This window comes from Sinocyclocheilus anshuiensis, unplaced genomic scaffold (genome assembly GCF_001515605.1).
Source record: "Sinocyclocheilus anshuiensis isolate Anshui unplaced genomic scaffold, SAMN03320099.WGS_v1.1 scaffold1495, whole genome shotgun sequence".
NCBI lineage: Eukaryota > Metazoa > Chordata > Actinopteri > Cypriniformes > Cyprinidae > Sinocyclocheilus > Sinocyclocheilus anshuiensis.
This window is the reverse complement of record NW_015558671.1, coordinates 706013-721563: the sequence shown is the minus strand read 5'-3', so window position 1 is coordinate 721563 and position 15551 is coordinate 706013. Positions and strand designations below refer to the sequence as shown.

General features: G+C 37.9%; 2 protein-coding genes across 8 annotated transcripts in view; one reads left to right on the top strand and one right to left on the bottom strand.

Annotated features, from left to right (window-relative positions):
* The window catches only part of spaca9 (sperm acrosome associated 9), a 2578-nt gene extending 1185 nt beyond the window's left edge, over nucleotides 1-1393 (top strand). The window contains exons 3-4 of the mRNA XM_016477441.1: nucleotides 753-955; nucleotides 1096-1393. Of these exons, the coding sequence (XP_016332927.1) occupies nucleotides 753-955; nucleotides 1096-1393 (501 nt within the window). The remainder of the gene's footprint in view (nucleotides 1-752; nucleotides 956-1095) is intronic.
* A 614-nt stretch (nucleotides 1394-2007) lies between these two features.
* LOC107681228 (hamartin-like) overlaps nucleotides 2008-15551 on the bottom strand; it is a 25087-nt gene continuing 11543 nt past the window's right edge. For 4 of the 7 annotated variants that reach the window (XM_016477446.1, XM_016477442.1, XM_016477444.1 and 1 more), the window contains exons 2-22: nucleotides 14870-15067; nucleotides 11886-11989; nucleotides 11607-11759; nucleotides 10397-10541; nucleotides 10097-10251; nucleotides 9907-9980; nucleotides 9653-9813; nucleotides 9064-9176; nucleotides 8619-8781; nucleotides 8416-8528; nucleotides 8254-8311; nucleotides 8081-8164; nucleotides 7496-7976; nucleotides 7338-7408; nucleotides 6710-6882; nucleotides 5870-6052; nucleotides 5603-5713; nucleotides 4940-5062; nucleotides 4560-4747; nucleotides 3874-4038; nucleotides 2008-3711 (exon numbers count right to left, since the gene is read on the bottom strand). In XM_016477446.1, coding sequence (XP_016332932.1) covers nucleotides 3216-3711; nucleotides 3874-4038; nucleotides 4560-4747; nucleotides 4940-5062; nucleotides 5603-5713; nucleotides 5870-6052; nucleotides 6710-6882; nucleotides 7338-7408; nucleotides 7496-7976; nucleotides 8081-8164; nucleotides 8254-8311; nucleotides 8416-8528; nucleotides 8619-8781; nucleotides 9064-9176; nucleotides 9653-9813; nucleotides 9907-9980; nucleotides 10097-10251; nucleotides 10397-10541; nucleotides 11607-11759; nucleotides 11886-11989; nucleotides 14870-14978 — 3423 coding nt within the window. In that variant the 5' untranslated portion in view covers nucleotides 14979-15067 and the 3' untranslated portion in view covers nucleotides 2008-3215. Of the gene's footprint in view, nucleotides 3712-3873; nucleotides 4039-4559; nucleotides 4748-4939; nucleotides 5063-5602; nucleotides 5714-5869; nucleotides 6053-6709; nucleotides 6883-7337; nucleotides 7409-7495; nucleotides 7977-8080; nucleotides 8165-8253; nucleotides 8312-8415; nucleotides 8529-8618; nucleotides 8782-9063; nucleotides 9177-9652; nucleotides 9814-9906; nucleotides 9981-10096; nucleotides 10252-10396; nucleotides 10542-11606; nucleotides 11760-11885; nucleotides 11990-14869; nucleotides 15097-15551 lie in introns of all 7 variants that reach the window. The other 3 variants (XM_016477443.1, XM_016477448.1, XM_016477447.1) reach the window with 3 other exon arrangements.

The following is a 15551-nucleotide window of genomic DNA, read 5'->3' as shown; positions in this document are numbered from 1 at the left end:
TTGTTGTTTTTTAGCACGTGTGTTTGGCAGTGTTATTTTTTAGGATTACTGATAAACTACTGTCATTTGATTTGTATTATTTGTATTTGTTATTTATTTTAATTTTAGTTAAATTATGTCTGAATTTATGATCTTTTATTAAGTTTTTAGTTTTATTTGAGTTATTTTAATACTTCAACAAACTAAATGGAAATGAAATATATATACTGAATTTATAAATGTGTATGTGTATGTGTATATATATATATATATATATATATATGTGTGTGGTTGTACATACACGTACGTATGTAGTTGTTTTTTTTGGTGTTTGGCTTAGTGTTATGTTAGAATCATTATTATACTCTCATACCTTTTGTTCTTTAATATTTAGAATTTTTTTTAGCTTTATTTTTTTGTTTTTCATTTAAATGTCAAGTTTTGAAATGTTGTTGTATGCATTTGTCATTTTTATTTAATCTCTTTATTTTTAAAAAGTGTATAGGTAGTATTTATAAAGTTTTAGCTTTTAGATTTGGATCTGTTTTTAGTTGTTTTAATACTACAATTGATTGCTTCTGTTGTCCTCATTTGTAAGTCGCTTTGGATAAAAGCGTCTGATAAATGACTAAATAAATAAAGTGTATGTGTACTTATAAGTTCCACATATTATTGCTAATTAGTTGCACTAAATACATACTAATGTAATTACACAGACTGTAACACTGATCTTAAGTTTGACCTTATTAGTAAATAATGATGTTCCTCTGTAGGTCCAAAGGTACATGAATCACCACTGCAGCAATTCCACAGACAGACGCATCTTCTTGCTCTTTTTGGAAATTATTTCTGATCTTGAAGGTGTTTTAAAACATTTGGAGTCTTCACTGTCAAGCAAAAACACTTCTAGTGAGGGCCTGAACACTTGCAGGGAGATCCTGAGCCCCAACAGCAACATCAGTCAGCTAAGAGCACAGTTAAGTGACAGGAAAATCACACTAGTTATTTAAATTTATATTAAAATTATCCAGCATAAGGATGCTATAGTTTATTTTGCACATTGATTGAAATCACATGGTAACGAATCTCAGTTGATGTTTTTTTCCTACTTCACAGCTATCCACACAATGAGATCAACCGGCTAAGCTGTGATGAAGCAAGAAATTTCTATGGTGGGATTGTGAGTGTGATTCCACTGGCTCTAGACCTCCTCAACACCTACAGCAGAGGAGGTGCTCAACGTGTCACTCCAATAGCTACAGAAACATCTCAACAAACGGTTGCAAAAAATGCAGAGATGGTTGAAGGCCTTGATAAAGACACCAGTAACAAACTGAGTAGATATAAAAAAGGTGCAGGTGGCTGGCATGCTGGAAAACCAGCCTGGAAGCCACCAGGAAATACAAGGAGATAAAAAACACTTCTTCAGCACTTATGCATGTATTGCAGTGAGCTGTCACACAAAGTATTATTAAATATACAAATACCATTTTAAAATCGATGACTATGACAAAAATATGCAAAACATATATTTTATTTTATTTTTTTTGTTGATCATAGCAAGTAGGACAACACAAATCTGTTTTCTCAAAACCAGAGAAAACAGGTTACCTGTTACACCCGTCACCGTCTGGTTGTACCATAGTTCAGATAACTTTCAACAAAAGACTTAAGGTGACGGACAGACTTCCTACTTTTTTCAGTAAGGCATTTCATGAAACAACAAAATGTTTGAGAGGGCTTTTGGTATAAAAACAGAAAGTAAAGTCTGAGTGACGGAAATGAAGCACAAGCTGTAAGACCACACTCGTAGTGAACTGTGATAAGAACAGTCTAAACAGAAAGAAAAACAGCAGTGATTTCCATAGATTTCAATTCTCATTGTAAACTCTCTGAGCCATTTACCCAGCTGGCAGGCTGAAGCCAGCATTTTATTTTCTTTGCACTTCACATATTCCAATAATATCCTGCACTGAAAACAAACCCTTGGGGCAAGTTTTTTTAGAAAGAGACAAGTATATTGCTCTGCTAAGGTTCAGCAATCTTAAGAAGTCATGAATTTAAAAAAAAAAAGAAGTGCTTTTACTTCAGCCAGCTGCAGCCCATTATAAGAAGCCTTTTCTTCGCAGATGGGGTATGACCTGTGTAAGACAAAAATTAAAGAATATAATAGAGGGACATAAGCCTTCTGGCTTATAGCGAGCAGCTTCCTTTCAGAGTTTAGTGTGTCAAAGTATTGCAGTGGCCGTATTTTGTACGCTATTAACGCAAGAGCATTCACCCATCAGACACATCTTAGACCAAAAAGATATTCTCGTTGCACAACAGGTCTCAACTGGACAAATGCACCTACAGCAGCCTGGCCTGTGTTCTATAAGGCTCTGACGGTCCTGCAAAGCAGCAATCTAAATCGGTTTATTTTTCCCATCACCACTCATACCTTCGATCTGGCATGAAGTGTTAGCTAAGAAGTATTGCACTGGTGACTGGGCGCTACAATCCCAGCGGAGAACTTGATGCATAAAAATAAAATCTATTATTCGAAACAACACAAGACTTGCTTATTCTCTATAGGCGAAGCCACTGCTACGGCATATACACGGCTTGCCTCAGCAAAGAAATGTGATTTCTTACCCTACTTCACCTATTTCACATAGCTTCTTTTTTTTGTTTTTCACATTTTTAATCAAACTGATGGGTTGGTTGGCATGATCTATTTACAGTGCTGCATTTGCAATGATCACACTCAGTAATGTGCAATTTCTGAGTCATATCAGCGGAAATTAACAATGCTCATCTTGCAGCGACTCGAGGGGGCATTTTGCGTGTAAAAATTAAGGAGGATTGGAAACCGAACGGTACTATTACAAGAGCAAATACAGTGATTAAGCCAATACATTTGCTGAAAAGTACAGTGAGGCCCGAATAACATCCAACGCAATATAATCACCACGGTTGCTCACTAAATGCCGAAAAAAAAAAATATATATATATACTGAATTACAATGAATTCATATTAAACAGAAGGTAAGTGAAGCTATTCTCTTGCCACTGTGGTGACTACATGGCAAATGCCAAGTGACAACCCTTTTCTTTTTTTGGCGTTTTGTAGTACAAGAGCTTTTAAAATGAACTAAAACTTTGCAAACCACTCTAACAAAAAGAGCAGTGCATTCTAATACTGGGTCCAAAATGATCCTCTTCTAACTGCGGGCAATCATGTCAGCAGTGTACAATCAATGCTCATGGTGGGTCTCGTTGTAGTCCATGATTCTCAGATCCTGCTGCCTCCTCCGCTGAATATTATACGCCCGGGGTCTGTCCATGGGCTGCAGGTCAGCCTGCTCAATAGCCTCTTCAAGCTCCATGCTCTCTGTGGGGTCTGTGATTGCCTCAACCTTAATATCCTTAGAGAGGCAGGTAAAGGCGGCCGGCTCACCCTCATAGTGGCTCTCGCTCTTATTTCGAAACATCTCTCTGGCTCTCTTACCCAAAAAGCTTCCGGTACTGGGGTAAGAGCCAACTGCCAGCGGGGAGTCGCAGGGGAGGGCGGGAAATGAACGGGTAAGGGCGGAAAGATCTTCTTCCTGACTGCCATTAATGAGTGCTGTGGGTGTCTGAGGAGACCCGGTAGATATTTCACCATTGATAAACACGTGCATGCCTTCCTCTTTTTTCATGGGGTCGGCTGATAGAGACAGAGCAGATGGGCCTGTACTGTTGCCATTTGGCCTGAAACACAAATGGAAATAGAATTCTACTACACTTATACACATAAGTACAATACACATATTTTGCCCTGTAAAGTCTAGAATGCATTACAGAACACACCATTTGTATTTGTAAATCAGTCTGTGGAGGAGAAACATATGTGCATGACAATATGGAACATACCTCTGGTTGGGAGGACTGTTGGGCTCAGAAGTGGGCTCTGCTGGTGATTTAGTGTTCAGGTTTTTGAGCTCTATCTGGCTATAAAGCTCAAGTAGCTCAGATTGTAATGCCTGAGTGATGTGCTTCTGGGCCAGATACCTGTTCTCTGAAGCCTGCAGCTGCTCCCTACAGGAAACAAAAAACCAGTGCAGACAAGGATTAAATAGGCAAATCTTAGAGCAAGATGCTGTTGAAGAGATGAGCAGAACCTGATGATCCATACTGTACAGATCAATACAGCACCACTTTATTAGATCTATCATTTGCATCATTAGCAAAGATATCATACCTAATACATAAAAAACAGGGTTTCACTAGTTGTTAAATATAACAAGTAAATCATAAAAAACGTAAAGTTAAAATTAGTATTTACCTATTTTAATTATTTAAAAATGCAAACAAAATCAAACTAAAACAATTTTATTTGTTTGCCTGCATTTGACAATCATCAGAGAACCATGAACATACAAATGTGTTAAATATTTAAATATTAACATAAAATATCAAGGGGTACATCAAGTAAATATTTTAAGGTGTTCAGCCGGTAAATCAGTTCTGAAAACCCTGTAATATTATAATATAATATAATCCCCCTAAAATGAATTTGAACTTTCAACAGGACAATGAAGGTGGAGGTAAACTCATACATGGCCTGGCTTTTGACATTTTCCAGCAGTTTCTTTTGCTCTCGGATGACTTGCTCTTTCTTGGGGAGTTGGGTCTCCAGGTCTGTGATGCGCTGTGTGGCGGCTTCAAGTCTCTGACTCTGCTGCAGAGAGCTCTGCCTCAAACGCTCAACCTCACGCAGTGAAGATGCCTGCAGCATATTCAGCTCCTAACAGTCACAAGAGATCAAGTCAACAATCAGCATATTTTTCAGGTATAAGAATTAATCGCATTAGCCACTATTTTATAGTGTTCAAGTGCTGTTAAAAAATAAAACTGACACAAACTAGAGATCCACTGGTTTACGCTATGATGCAAGTCATAAGTCATGATAAGTCAGTAGTTAATAATCACTGCCTACCTTGCTAACCTCAGGCCCCAAGCGGTCGATTTCCTCCACACATAACTTGTTGGCTTCAGCCAAAAGCAGCAGCTGCTTGTTCAGGAAAGCCATCTGCTGCTCCATGTTTTCACTATTGTTCAGCTGTGGTTGGATAAATCAGGAACACAAATCAAAATCAAGCAAATCAATAAATAACACTGCAAAAAATGCTTTTCTAGCTTAGATCTTTTGTCTCGTTTCCAGCCAAAATATCTAAAAATTCTTAAATCAAGAAGGATTTTCTAGACAAGTAAAAATTATTGTCTTGTTTTCAGAAAAAACAAGTCAAAATTAAGTGAGTTTTTGCTTGAAACAAGCAAAATAATCTTGTTTCAAAGAGAAAACAAGATTATTTTTCTTACCCCATTGGCAGATTATTTTGCTTGTTTCAAGCAAAAACTCACTTAATTTTGACTTGTTTTTTCTGAAAACAAGACAATAATTTTTACTTGTCTAGAAAATCCTTCTTGATTTAAGAATTTTTAGATATTTTGGCTGGAAACAAGACAAAAGATCTAAGCTAGAAAAGCATTTTTTGCAGTGAAGACCTTTATTTTTTTGCTTTTACAATTTTGCTTTCAAATTATTATTGCAGTGTGATAGTGTTTTATGTAGAATATCTTTGTCATAAACAAGTCTTACCTTGATGGACAGCTGGCTGAGCATGTGTCCCATATTACACACTTTGTTATTGGCTTTCTGGAGCTCTGCCTCCATTTCTCCAACCTTCTTCTGATTCTCTTGCAAATCACTCTGTAAATGATGCCACATAAAACATTAGTATTTAACAGAGCACACATGCTCTTCTATATTCCAGCAATGGAATGGCAAATGCTGACCATTTTTGTGTGCTGTATTGTGAGCAAGATTAACTATGTAATTGTTCATGTCCTACAGCCCTATGATCACCTTTAGCTCCTGCATCTTTGAGTAGTAATCATTCCGCTCCTTCTGTAGCTGCTGGATTTGAGTCTGCAGTTGGTTCACAAGAACATCTCTGTCTTCCTGTATATGACTGGAGCGCCTCTGTTCCTTTTTCAGGCTTACCTGCACAGTCTTGATCTCAATGTCCTGAAGCTTGAGTTGGGTTTTCTGCCACACACACAAAAATCACATCACTGGAAAATCACTTAGAAGAAACAACAACTTAAGAAGGCTTTTGTTTCAAGCCTGACAAGACTTTGAGGGGTTTAAACAGAGTAATGTCACCAGTCACACCAAGACATGAACACTTTCACATTTTCTGCACTGATTAGAGGAACATTTGAAGAGTTCAGACGCAAAAGCCTCTAAGTGCCGTCTGAAATGTTCTTCTAAAATCAGTATTTTCCTCAAAAGAACCTATTCATTGCCATTAAAGTCAAATTACTGAACCTACACAAAGGAGCCTGATAAAAATGCTAATTTTAAAAGAAAATTTCAAATGGCACTTAAGAGGCTTTTGCATCTGTACTCTTCATTTACAGAATTCTTCAGAACGGATTTTTAAAATGTGATAAATGGAGCTGAAAGTACTATTGCTTATTGGGTTGTAAAGTGTGATGAAACTAAAATATTTAATGAATATGCAAAGAATGGGGTACGTATCAAACTTAGTGACTGATAAGCTTTTCAACTTCAACTATGCTGCTCAGTTGCTTTGACACAATCTGTATTGTTAAAAGCGCTATATAAATAAAGGTGACTTGACTTGACTTATATGCAGAATTTTGCACAGGCCTGGGTAATTCTTCTAGTTTCGTTAATTACCATGGAGTTGTTTTGCTCTTCCAGTGCAGTAGTGTTGACAATACGTCCAAACAGACGGCGGTTACGAAGTGCATGTTGCTCTCTCTTGTGTCTCTCATACAGCAGCTGGTTATGCAGCAATAGCAGCTGACTGCGCAACATCCCCAGCTCATCTGACGCTGCCGACACAGGACCTGGAAAATACACTGCAGTCAATTCAAATGCGCCAGAACAGGGCTGTAGTTGAAATGTGTAAAAATACAACAACAAAAAAACTAATGTAGAATTAAGGCTGCAGGATATTGGAAAAACCATAATGATTGTTTATGGAAAATACAATAAAATAATTAAATAAAATAACAAAAAAAAAAAGAACACTAAGCACAATATGGCTTTTCATTTCAACATATATTGTGATGCTATACTAAAAATCTACAGGGATTAAGGTTATTCAGCTTATCATGACCAACACAATGCTGTTTGAGGATTTTATAAAGAATGACAGAAAACAGTAAACGAATCTGAAAAAGTATTTAGAGGAAAGGGACAGGAAAATGGAAACAAACACCGGAAAGTTGGAGGAGAAAAGCTGGAGGACACAGGTGTCTTGAGCCCGGAGAGCCTATGAATTAGTAAAATTACTAAATACCTTTTCCTTTATTGCTATGCTGTTTACCTCCAGAGTGTGGGTCTGCATATTGGCTTTGAGAGGACAGAGTTCTGCAAGAAAGCAAACGGACACTCTTCTGTCACATTTCCTCTAAAACACTTTCAGTAGTCATATTAGTAAGAACAACAGAAGCGTACCTCTTCAGCACTTTCTCATGGGTGTCATGACCCTGCTGAATAACACGGTCCAACACCTCCAGAGGGGATGTGGCAGAAAGATCCTCCCCTTCTAGCTCCTCTTGGTGCTCGCTTACTTCTTCAGCCCTTCGGATGGCCTCTGTGGTCTTCCGCTCCAAAAACAGAGATGCCACTTTAGGCAGGGCGAGGTCAAACAGTGGCTCGTAAGGCATGGACCCCTTCGTCAGATCAGACAGAGAACGGTTACTGCTCTTTCCGTTCTCAATGGGGGTGAAAGTGGGCCAGAAGGACCAGGGTTGCTGCTCTCCTCCTCCTTTGGCAGATTCAACCCTGTTGGGTGTGGACACTAAATTCTGCTCATGGCTGGGGTGAGACAAGAGAAGGGTGTCCAAGGAGCCTGAAAATGAGGAATCCAGGCCTGGCCTCGTTCCAAAGTCCAGTCTCCCGAGAGTCAGACTCAAAATCTCCTCATTGATGGTATCTGGAAAGAAAACATTGGAGAAGCTCATTGAAAATGAAGGCATGATAAACCACACTTTTAATGTACAAAATGTGCATTGTTTTGCATGACGTCACTGCTCTCACCATCCTCTCTCTCCCCATCTGTCCTTTTGACAATGTCAGAGAGCTGTGCCAATGACACCGGAATCTTGGCATCACTTGCACCTCCTAAAAGTAGCAAAAGTAAAGCATATGAACTTGTATGTGTCAGTTACTAAATTAAATGAGACTCTATAAATCTCAGCAGATATTCTCACCGTTGTTTTTAATACTCCTAGGTGTGACTTTCCCAAGCTCTTTGCCCATCTGAATAACCTGAATAGTTTTAGTCAGAAAAGCATTTATATGAAAACACGCTCACAGAATATTTCTCAGAATGTGTTTAAGTAATAAAGCAAATGCTTTATGCGTCCATGTACCTTAGCCTGAGTACTGCTGGTGTTTTGGGCAGGCTGCCCTATTTCCTCTGAGAGTGATGGGAGAGGAGATGACCCTGAGGGTGTGGAGGGAGATAGGGTCCATTTTCCATCCCCTGTAACAAAAATAACACCTGAAGCCATTCGAGGGACCAAACAAACAAGCAGAACCTTTTGCTTTCTAGACTAGAATGCATTTGGCTGACCTGAAGTGCTGTGGATCCATCCTGAGAGGTGGTAGGCACTATGTGAGATGTCAGAAACTGTGGTGGGGGACATTCCTCTAGAGCTGGGAGGGGTGGTCATCCCACACACTGAGGAAGGACTCCACATCTCCTCCTTCGTCCCTGAGGAGTGCATCCTATCACTCTATTGATGGACCAATCATAAATTAATTCAGTTAGGGGTTACATACATGCTAATCTGCATTTAGAGGCTTGTTCTGACTTTCGGAACAATATGGATAACTATAGCTATTTTGTTTAAGTGTCATATTGCTTGTATTTACAATCTTTGCTCATTTTATTACTGATGGTTTACTTGTCTTCGGTGGGCTTGAGAACTTTCACTTGTTACTGTATGTACTTGTTATCGGGAAATGAAATTACTCATAAAATATGTTGGTCATCCTCTTATTTGGAGGATTCTTACCTGATTGTCGGGGGTCTGTGCGCTGGAACCGGAGTCTTGGGTTACAGTAAGATAAGGTAGTGACAGAGAAAGAGACTGACGAACAGCAGCCATTGGTGTGACAGATGTGATTTCTGTTAGCAGAAAAAGTAGTTAAGATTCACAATCAGTAATCTGAAAAAAAAAAAAATAATTCTTAATACACAAAAAGGTCAAAGCCTTTCTTTATTATATGTAGATTTCATAAGTTGGTCTCCTTTAGACATGAATGAAGAGTTGGTATTTGGTAAGTTTCTACTATAGTGGTTTTGCACATATATGTGTGTTGAATATATGTATTTGTGTTTTGATAATTGCTTCTTAATTAGTAGATGGCATTATCTTGTTTGTTTTATGAGGTGCAACTTATGATTGTTTTTTTTTGTTTTTAAATGATAAATAATTTATGATGAAGACCTGTGTATGCAAAAGCCTTGGTTTCGATTTTCAAAATAAAACTCTCTTGTGGCTGGATTTCCCTTTTCCATTGGAAAGATTTACAGACAATAATTACACAGGACATCACTAAATTAGTATTTAGTAAATATAAGTAAAAAATAAATCATTTTACCATGGATGCTGAGCTCCGAGCATGATCGGCTATGGTCTACAGGGCGCCGTGGTATGTGATCTGACAGAGAGGAGTATCCTTCTTCAGATGATGCCTCCTTAGAATCCAGTGAAATTTTGGCACATTCAATCACAATATCATGAGGCTCAAATCTCTTCCATCTACACACAGTTAAAAACAGTAAATCAAGAAAAATCATGTTCACTGGATCATGTTATGATATAACAGAAATCATAATATTTCATTTTACGTACCTAATTGGATCAACCTCATAGTCTTTGGTTCCGGTGATGAGCTCAGGATGTATCCGTACATACTCTAACATGGGCTGATATAAAAGGAGGAGGAAATTTTAGGGCAGGTACTGGAATAGTAATAATAGTTTTGCCACTTATATGAAGTGACCATTCTTAAAATTGTGTGGAACGAAAGATAAAACCTCACCTTCACCACTTCCTCAAATGTGTCAACATTTTCTTTCATACTGTAGTGGGCACGCAAGTAAGAAATGAAATTACAGGGATACATGCCATATAAACGATGAAAAAGCGAGTATACGCTGGCATGTAGATGGACTGCAAACACTCCGTGAGCATGACCTACAGGACACATTCATCGAATGAGTACTTTTAGACCAAGTTATGTTTCAACTCTAGAAACATAGCACTTCCAAGAACTGAAGCTTAATAAACACCATTTCATTTACAAAAGACAAAGATTTTTGCAGTGTTTCTGCCTGAGTACCTGGGTGACGTTTGTTCCAGGCAGCAAGCCTTCCAAAGATGTCAAAGTACTCGCACAGAAGCTGTTTATTGGTTTGAGGAATCATGGGTAGTAGAGCGATCAACACCAGCACACCAGTTATGAGAACTACAACATCAGAGTCAGCCTGGAAGTAAAAATAAAAAATAAATAAAATTGAATTACTACCACTACCATTGAAAAGTTAAGGTTCAGTGAGATGTAAAAAAACACCAACACAATACTTTTCTTCAGCAAGGATGGATTAAATGTATTAAGTGGAATAAATATTCCAATAGGGTCATTCCATGTCAACTTAACCAAAGGTCCCTGGATAAAATTTTTGATTTTGTTTATTTTTTTCTGAAGAAAGATAAACATGTATAGCAATGAAAGCCATAATATTAAATGTCATGGATGTATATTTACAGAGTAATCCGCTATTCTGAGATTCAGAGCCAAATTAGCTAATACATGTATATCCTTCTTCAGAAAAAAAAGTTTCTGAAATTTTGTTAATTTTACACAGAATGATCCAATAGAAAGCAGTTGTTTTAAATTGTAATAATATTCCCCAATATACAGGTGCATCTCAATAAATTAGAATGTCATGGAAATTCACTAAAAATGTTTTTTTATTGGTCTTATGAAGTATTCTAATTCGTTGAGATAGTGAATTGGTGGGTTTTTGTTAAATGTGAGCCAAAATCATCACAATTAAAAGAACCAAAGACTTAAACTACTTCAGTCTGTGTGCATTGAATTTATTTAATACACGAGTTTCACAATTTGAGTTGAATTACTGAAATAAATGAACTTTTCCACGACATTCTAATTTATTGAGATGCACCTGTAACTGTTTTAATATATTTTTGATCATAAGAGACTTAAAAATCCATTTAAATATCTAAAAACTGAACCAACATTTTTGAACAGTAGTTTATATAGTTGTACATACATATGCACACACACACACACACACACACACACTCACATATATATAGTATATGTATAGAAGACAATTTAGGGACAACAAGAGGGTAAATAAATGACAATCTTCATTTTTGGATGAAATATCCCATTAAAACAATTTCCAAAGCAGAATTCCATTTCTGTTTTCTCAAGTCAGAACAACCCACATGCAAGCCATTATCCAAGTTCAAAGTCCCATTTGTAACCCTATCACACTTGACTGGCTTTGAATTTTTGGTACCTTGAGGCATTTGTGCAGCGAGGCAAGCAGAGGGAAGCGAGCGATCTTGTGGATCCATGGTGGCTGCTTGCGAACAATATGGCCGAGGAGGGTGATGGTGGAGAGGCGGCAGCTCTGCTTGCCCATACATTCATTCATCTTATCTAAAAGATACTACAAAGAAATATATCCAGATGAGGCTGTTATTCATTAATCAGTGATGTTCTGAAATCCATGATGAATCAATCACTATTAACCAAAGTGTATACTGAAGACTACTGAAGATGAGTCTTCCTTCACCTTATCATGGGGCTCCCTGACAGAAGACAGGATGTCCACAGCTTGAGATGAGCTTGTCTCCAGGAAATAGTCTACAAGGCTATTCAGCAACATGGTCCCTTTATCTGTCAAAAAAAAATTACTACATGCATCCATTGACACTAACAAACATATTAAAGGGATAGTTCACCCAAAAATGAAAATTCTGTCATTAATTACTCACCCTCATGTTGTTCTATACCTGTAAGACCTTAGTTCATGTTCAGAACACAAATTAAGATATTTTTGAGAGCTCTCTGATAGCAATGTATTTAACACGATCAACGTCCAGAAACGTAGCAAGGAGATGGGTAAAATAATCCGTGTGACATAAGGGGTACAACCTTAATTTTATGAAGCTACGAGATTACTTTTTGTATGCAAAGAAAACAAAAATAATGACTTTATTCAACACTTTGTCTCCTCCGCGTCACCCTAGCACCATTTTGGAGAGTATCCACTGAACGTAAACAGCGTATGCTGTTCTGTGTCAGCTGCGCCACGCGGATACTAGTGCTGTGTTCGATACATCGATACGACAATGTATCGTCACAGAGATTTGACGATACGAGTATCGATACAGCTGGCCCTGTATCGATATTGTGGCACGTGTGCAGCAGTGGATCGTGCTTAATTTGAATACAAGAACAACGTTTAAAATTGAGTAAAAAAATTGCGAGGTTTCTAAAAAGTAATGAATAGAGCATAATATATAGTAGGGATGCGCCAATCCGATATTCATATCGGGTATCGGCTCCGATAGTACCATTTTTCTCGGATCGGGTATCGGTCAGAGAGGGTCGATCCAAATCCAAGATTTGTTTTTTTTTTTTTCCCCCGATTGTGCAAATTATTCTGTTTTACTTCTGAAGCCATACGATAGCTTAATGTCAGCTACATATGAATATTTAAGTCCTTACATTAAAGTTCACACAAACTCTTTTCTCCGCTGTGGCTGTCAGTCATTCGTTCAGCCTTTAAACCCTGGTCACGTTCGGTTACAGCAGTCAGCTCGGTAAAGCTCTCTCCAAGATCATTCTGTGTTCCCATTATACTTGATTTGTAAATACAAATAGCAATGTGTAACATTTTACCATATTTAGTGCAACACTTTTATTTGTTCCCCACAAAATAGTTTTTTTACTAAATGTTTGGATTTCTAAAATTATTGTGCACTGATTTTTCTAGAATTATCCACTAACCTAGTTTATGATAAATTTTTGTCATAGATTATAAATATATATAGGCCTATATTTTTTCATATTTGTTTATTTTATTTTTCTTTATAATGAAGTAGTCTGTATCGAGTAGATTGTGAAAGAATTATTATCAGTTCCACAAACAGAGATATATAAATTCTACATTTATTTAAATGAGGGAAAAAAAACTTCACTGGTATTGGATCGGATCTGGTATCGGCCAATACCGAACCCTAGGTATCGGAGGCGAAAAAGGCGGATCGGAGCATCCCTAATATATAGGCTATAACAAGGTTTAAGCTGGCCGCAGAGGAACACAACTGGGTTGCCTGAAATAAAGAGACGTAATCCCCAAAACAGAGCTTCCCACTTGCGCAATACAGAAATATCTGCTAAATGTGCAACTTATCTTTGTCAACGCACTGTGGATAAACGTGCTTGGTTTCGGAAAACACTGGTAAGCTTGCAGTTTAGCGAGCTCCACTTCAAGTCTATTCTCAGAAAAGTGTGATTCATCAACTGTTCATTTATGAGAGAGAGAGAGAGAGGCTGTGCATGTATGAATTACCACCGTTTTGCCACTTTTCTCTATTAACAGTGAAGCTGTGTCATATCGTATTGTGGCCTCTGTACCGTGATACGTATCGTATCGTGACTTTGCTGGTGATACACAGCCCTAGCGGATTCCTTGTTTTCGTTCAAATCAAAGCATAAACAACGTAGAAAGCGTATCCGCAAAGCACAGCTGACACAGAACAGCATACCAGAGATTATCTTACTATAGGGAAATGAGAGGGTCTGTATTACTTACTATTGGAGAAAGCGTAACGGCTAACTTGGATCATGTGTACCTTAATAACCAATCACATTACAGCCTTGACGTCATTGAATTTCAGTCAGAGTTGTGCAACACTCAATTGCCGTTTACGGATTCCATATGAATGAATGAGAAGTGCCGTAAGCTGAATCCCACCAGTCGCAAAAAGTCAGTGACTTCTCTTATAAAACAGCATTTTTTTCGTGATGAAATATAAAAATAGTTCAATCCAAAACTATTGTTTAGTGTAAAACGTGTTGAAGATTAGCAGATAGGCTGTCGATTTATTAAATGATAAGCCGTTTCCTCTAAAAAGCTGTTTATTCAGCGTAGTGAAGCCTCTCCTCTGTTTACATCCATTAAAAAAAAAAAAACAGCCTCTGGTCTCCTTTCCCACGTACTGCCAGACCGGAAGCGTAAGCATTAGCCGTTACGCTTTTTCAGCTAATGGTTGCAGGCTTGCCTTCTAGTGGCTTTGAGCATACGCTGTTTACGTTCAGTGGATACTCTCCAAAATGGTGCTACGGTGAAGCCGAGGAGACAAATTGTTGAATAAAGTCTTTATTTTTGTTTTCTTTGCGTACAAAAAGTAATCTTGTAGCTTCGTAAAAGTAAGGTTGAATCCCTGATGTCACATGGATTATTTTACAGATCTCCTTGCTACGTTTCTGGACCTTGATCGAGGTAATTACATTGCTGTCTATGGAGGGTCAGATAGCTCTCAGAATACATCAAAAATATCTTAATTTGTGTTCTGAAGATGAACTAAGGTCTTACGGGTTTGGAACAACATGAGGGTGAGTAATTAATGACAGAATTTTCATTTTTGGGTGAACTAACCCTTTAAGTAGTGAAAGTTCAAACACAAGTTGGACACATGTAATGGTACAATTGGTTCTCAATTTGACCCGTGCACTCGAGAAGTTATGTGAACACAAGAGCTGACTAACCTGCGCTGAGTGTTTCCTGCAGCAGGTTTTTGACCTGCTCCAGCTCATGTAGGTCAGTGGACCCCAGAAGAGGGACGAGGTCAAACGCATTTGGCTGGTCTTTGGCCATAGCTGTGCAGGACAGTGGGCAGGACTGATGCCTTTGTCACAGCATAAACCGATGCCCTGTGGTATCAGCATGGGGTGTGTATGCATGAACTAGTGACAAAAATGACAAAACACGATCACTGTAAAACAAACAAAAAAAAAATACAATATTGTGAGTGATGTCAACTTGCTACTAAAAAACACTGGCTGTGTCTTTAAATCTAGCAATGTGCCAACATAGACAGCGTTTTGGACAGGTGTGCTTTGAGTAGCTATGCAACTGAAAGCTTAGAACTACAACTGAAATACTGCACTAACAAAAAGTACTGAAGTGTACCAGTTCTATATATGTAATATAGAAATACTGTGTTTTAGGACAAGAGCCACAGCAATTAAATTTTTTGAACTCATGCTGTAGCAATTGTTTTTTGACATGCACCATGGATTTGGACATGTGTTATGGCACTACCAGGTTTTTATGGAAATGAACTATGCCAATACCATGTTTTCTAACATTGACTGTGCTATATCATTGCCAAGACCTTTTTTAAGCACATTTACCATGATTAGGCCTATATCTTATATTTTGGACATG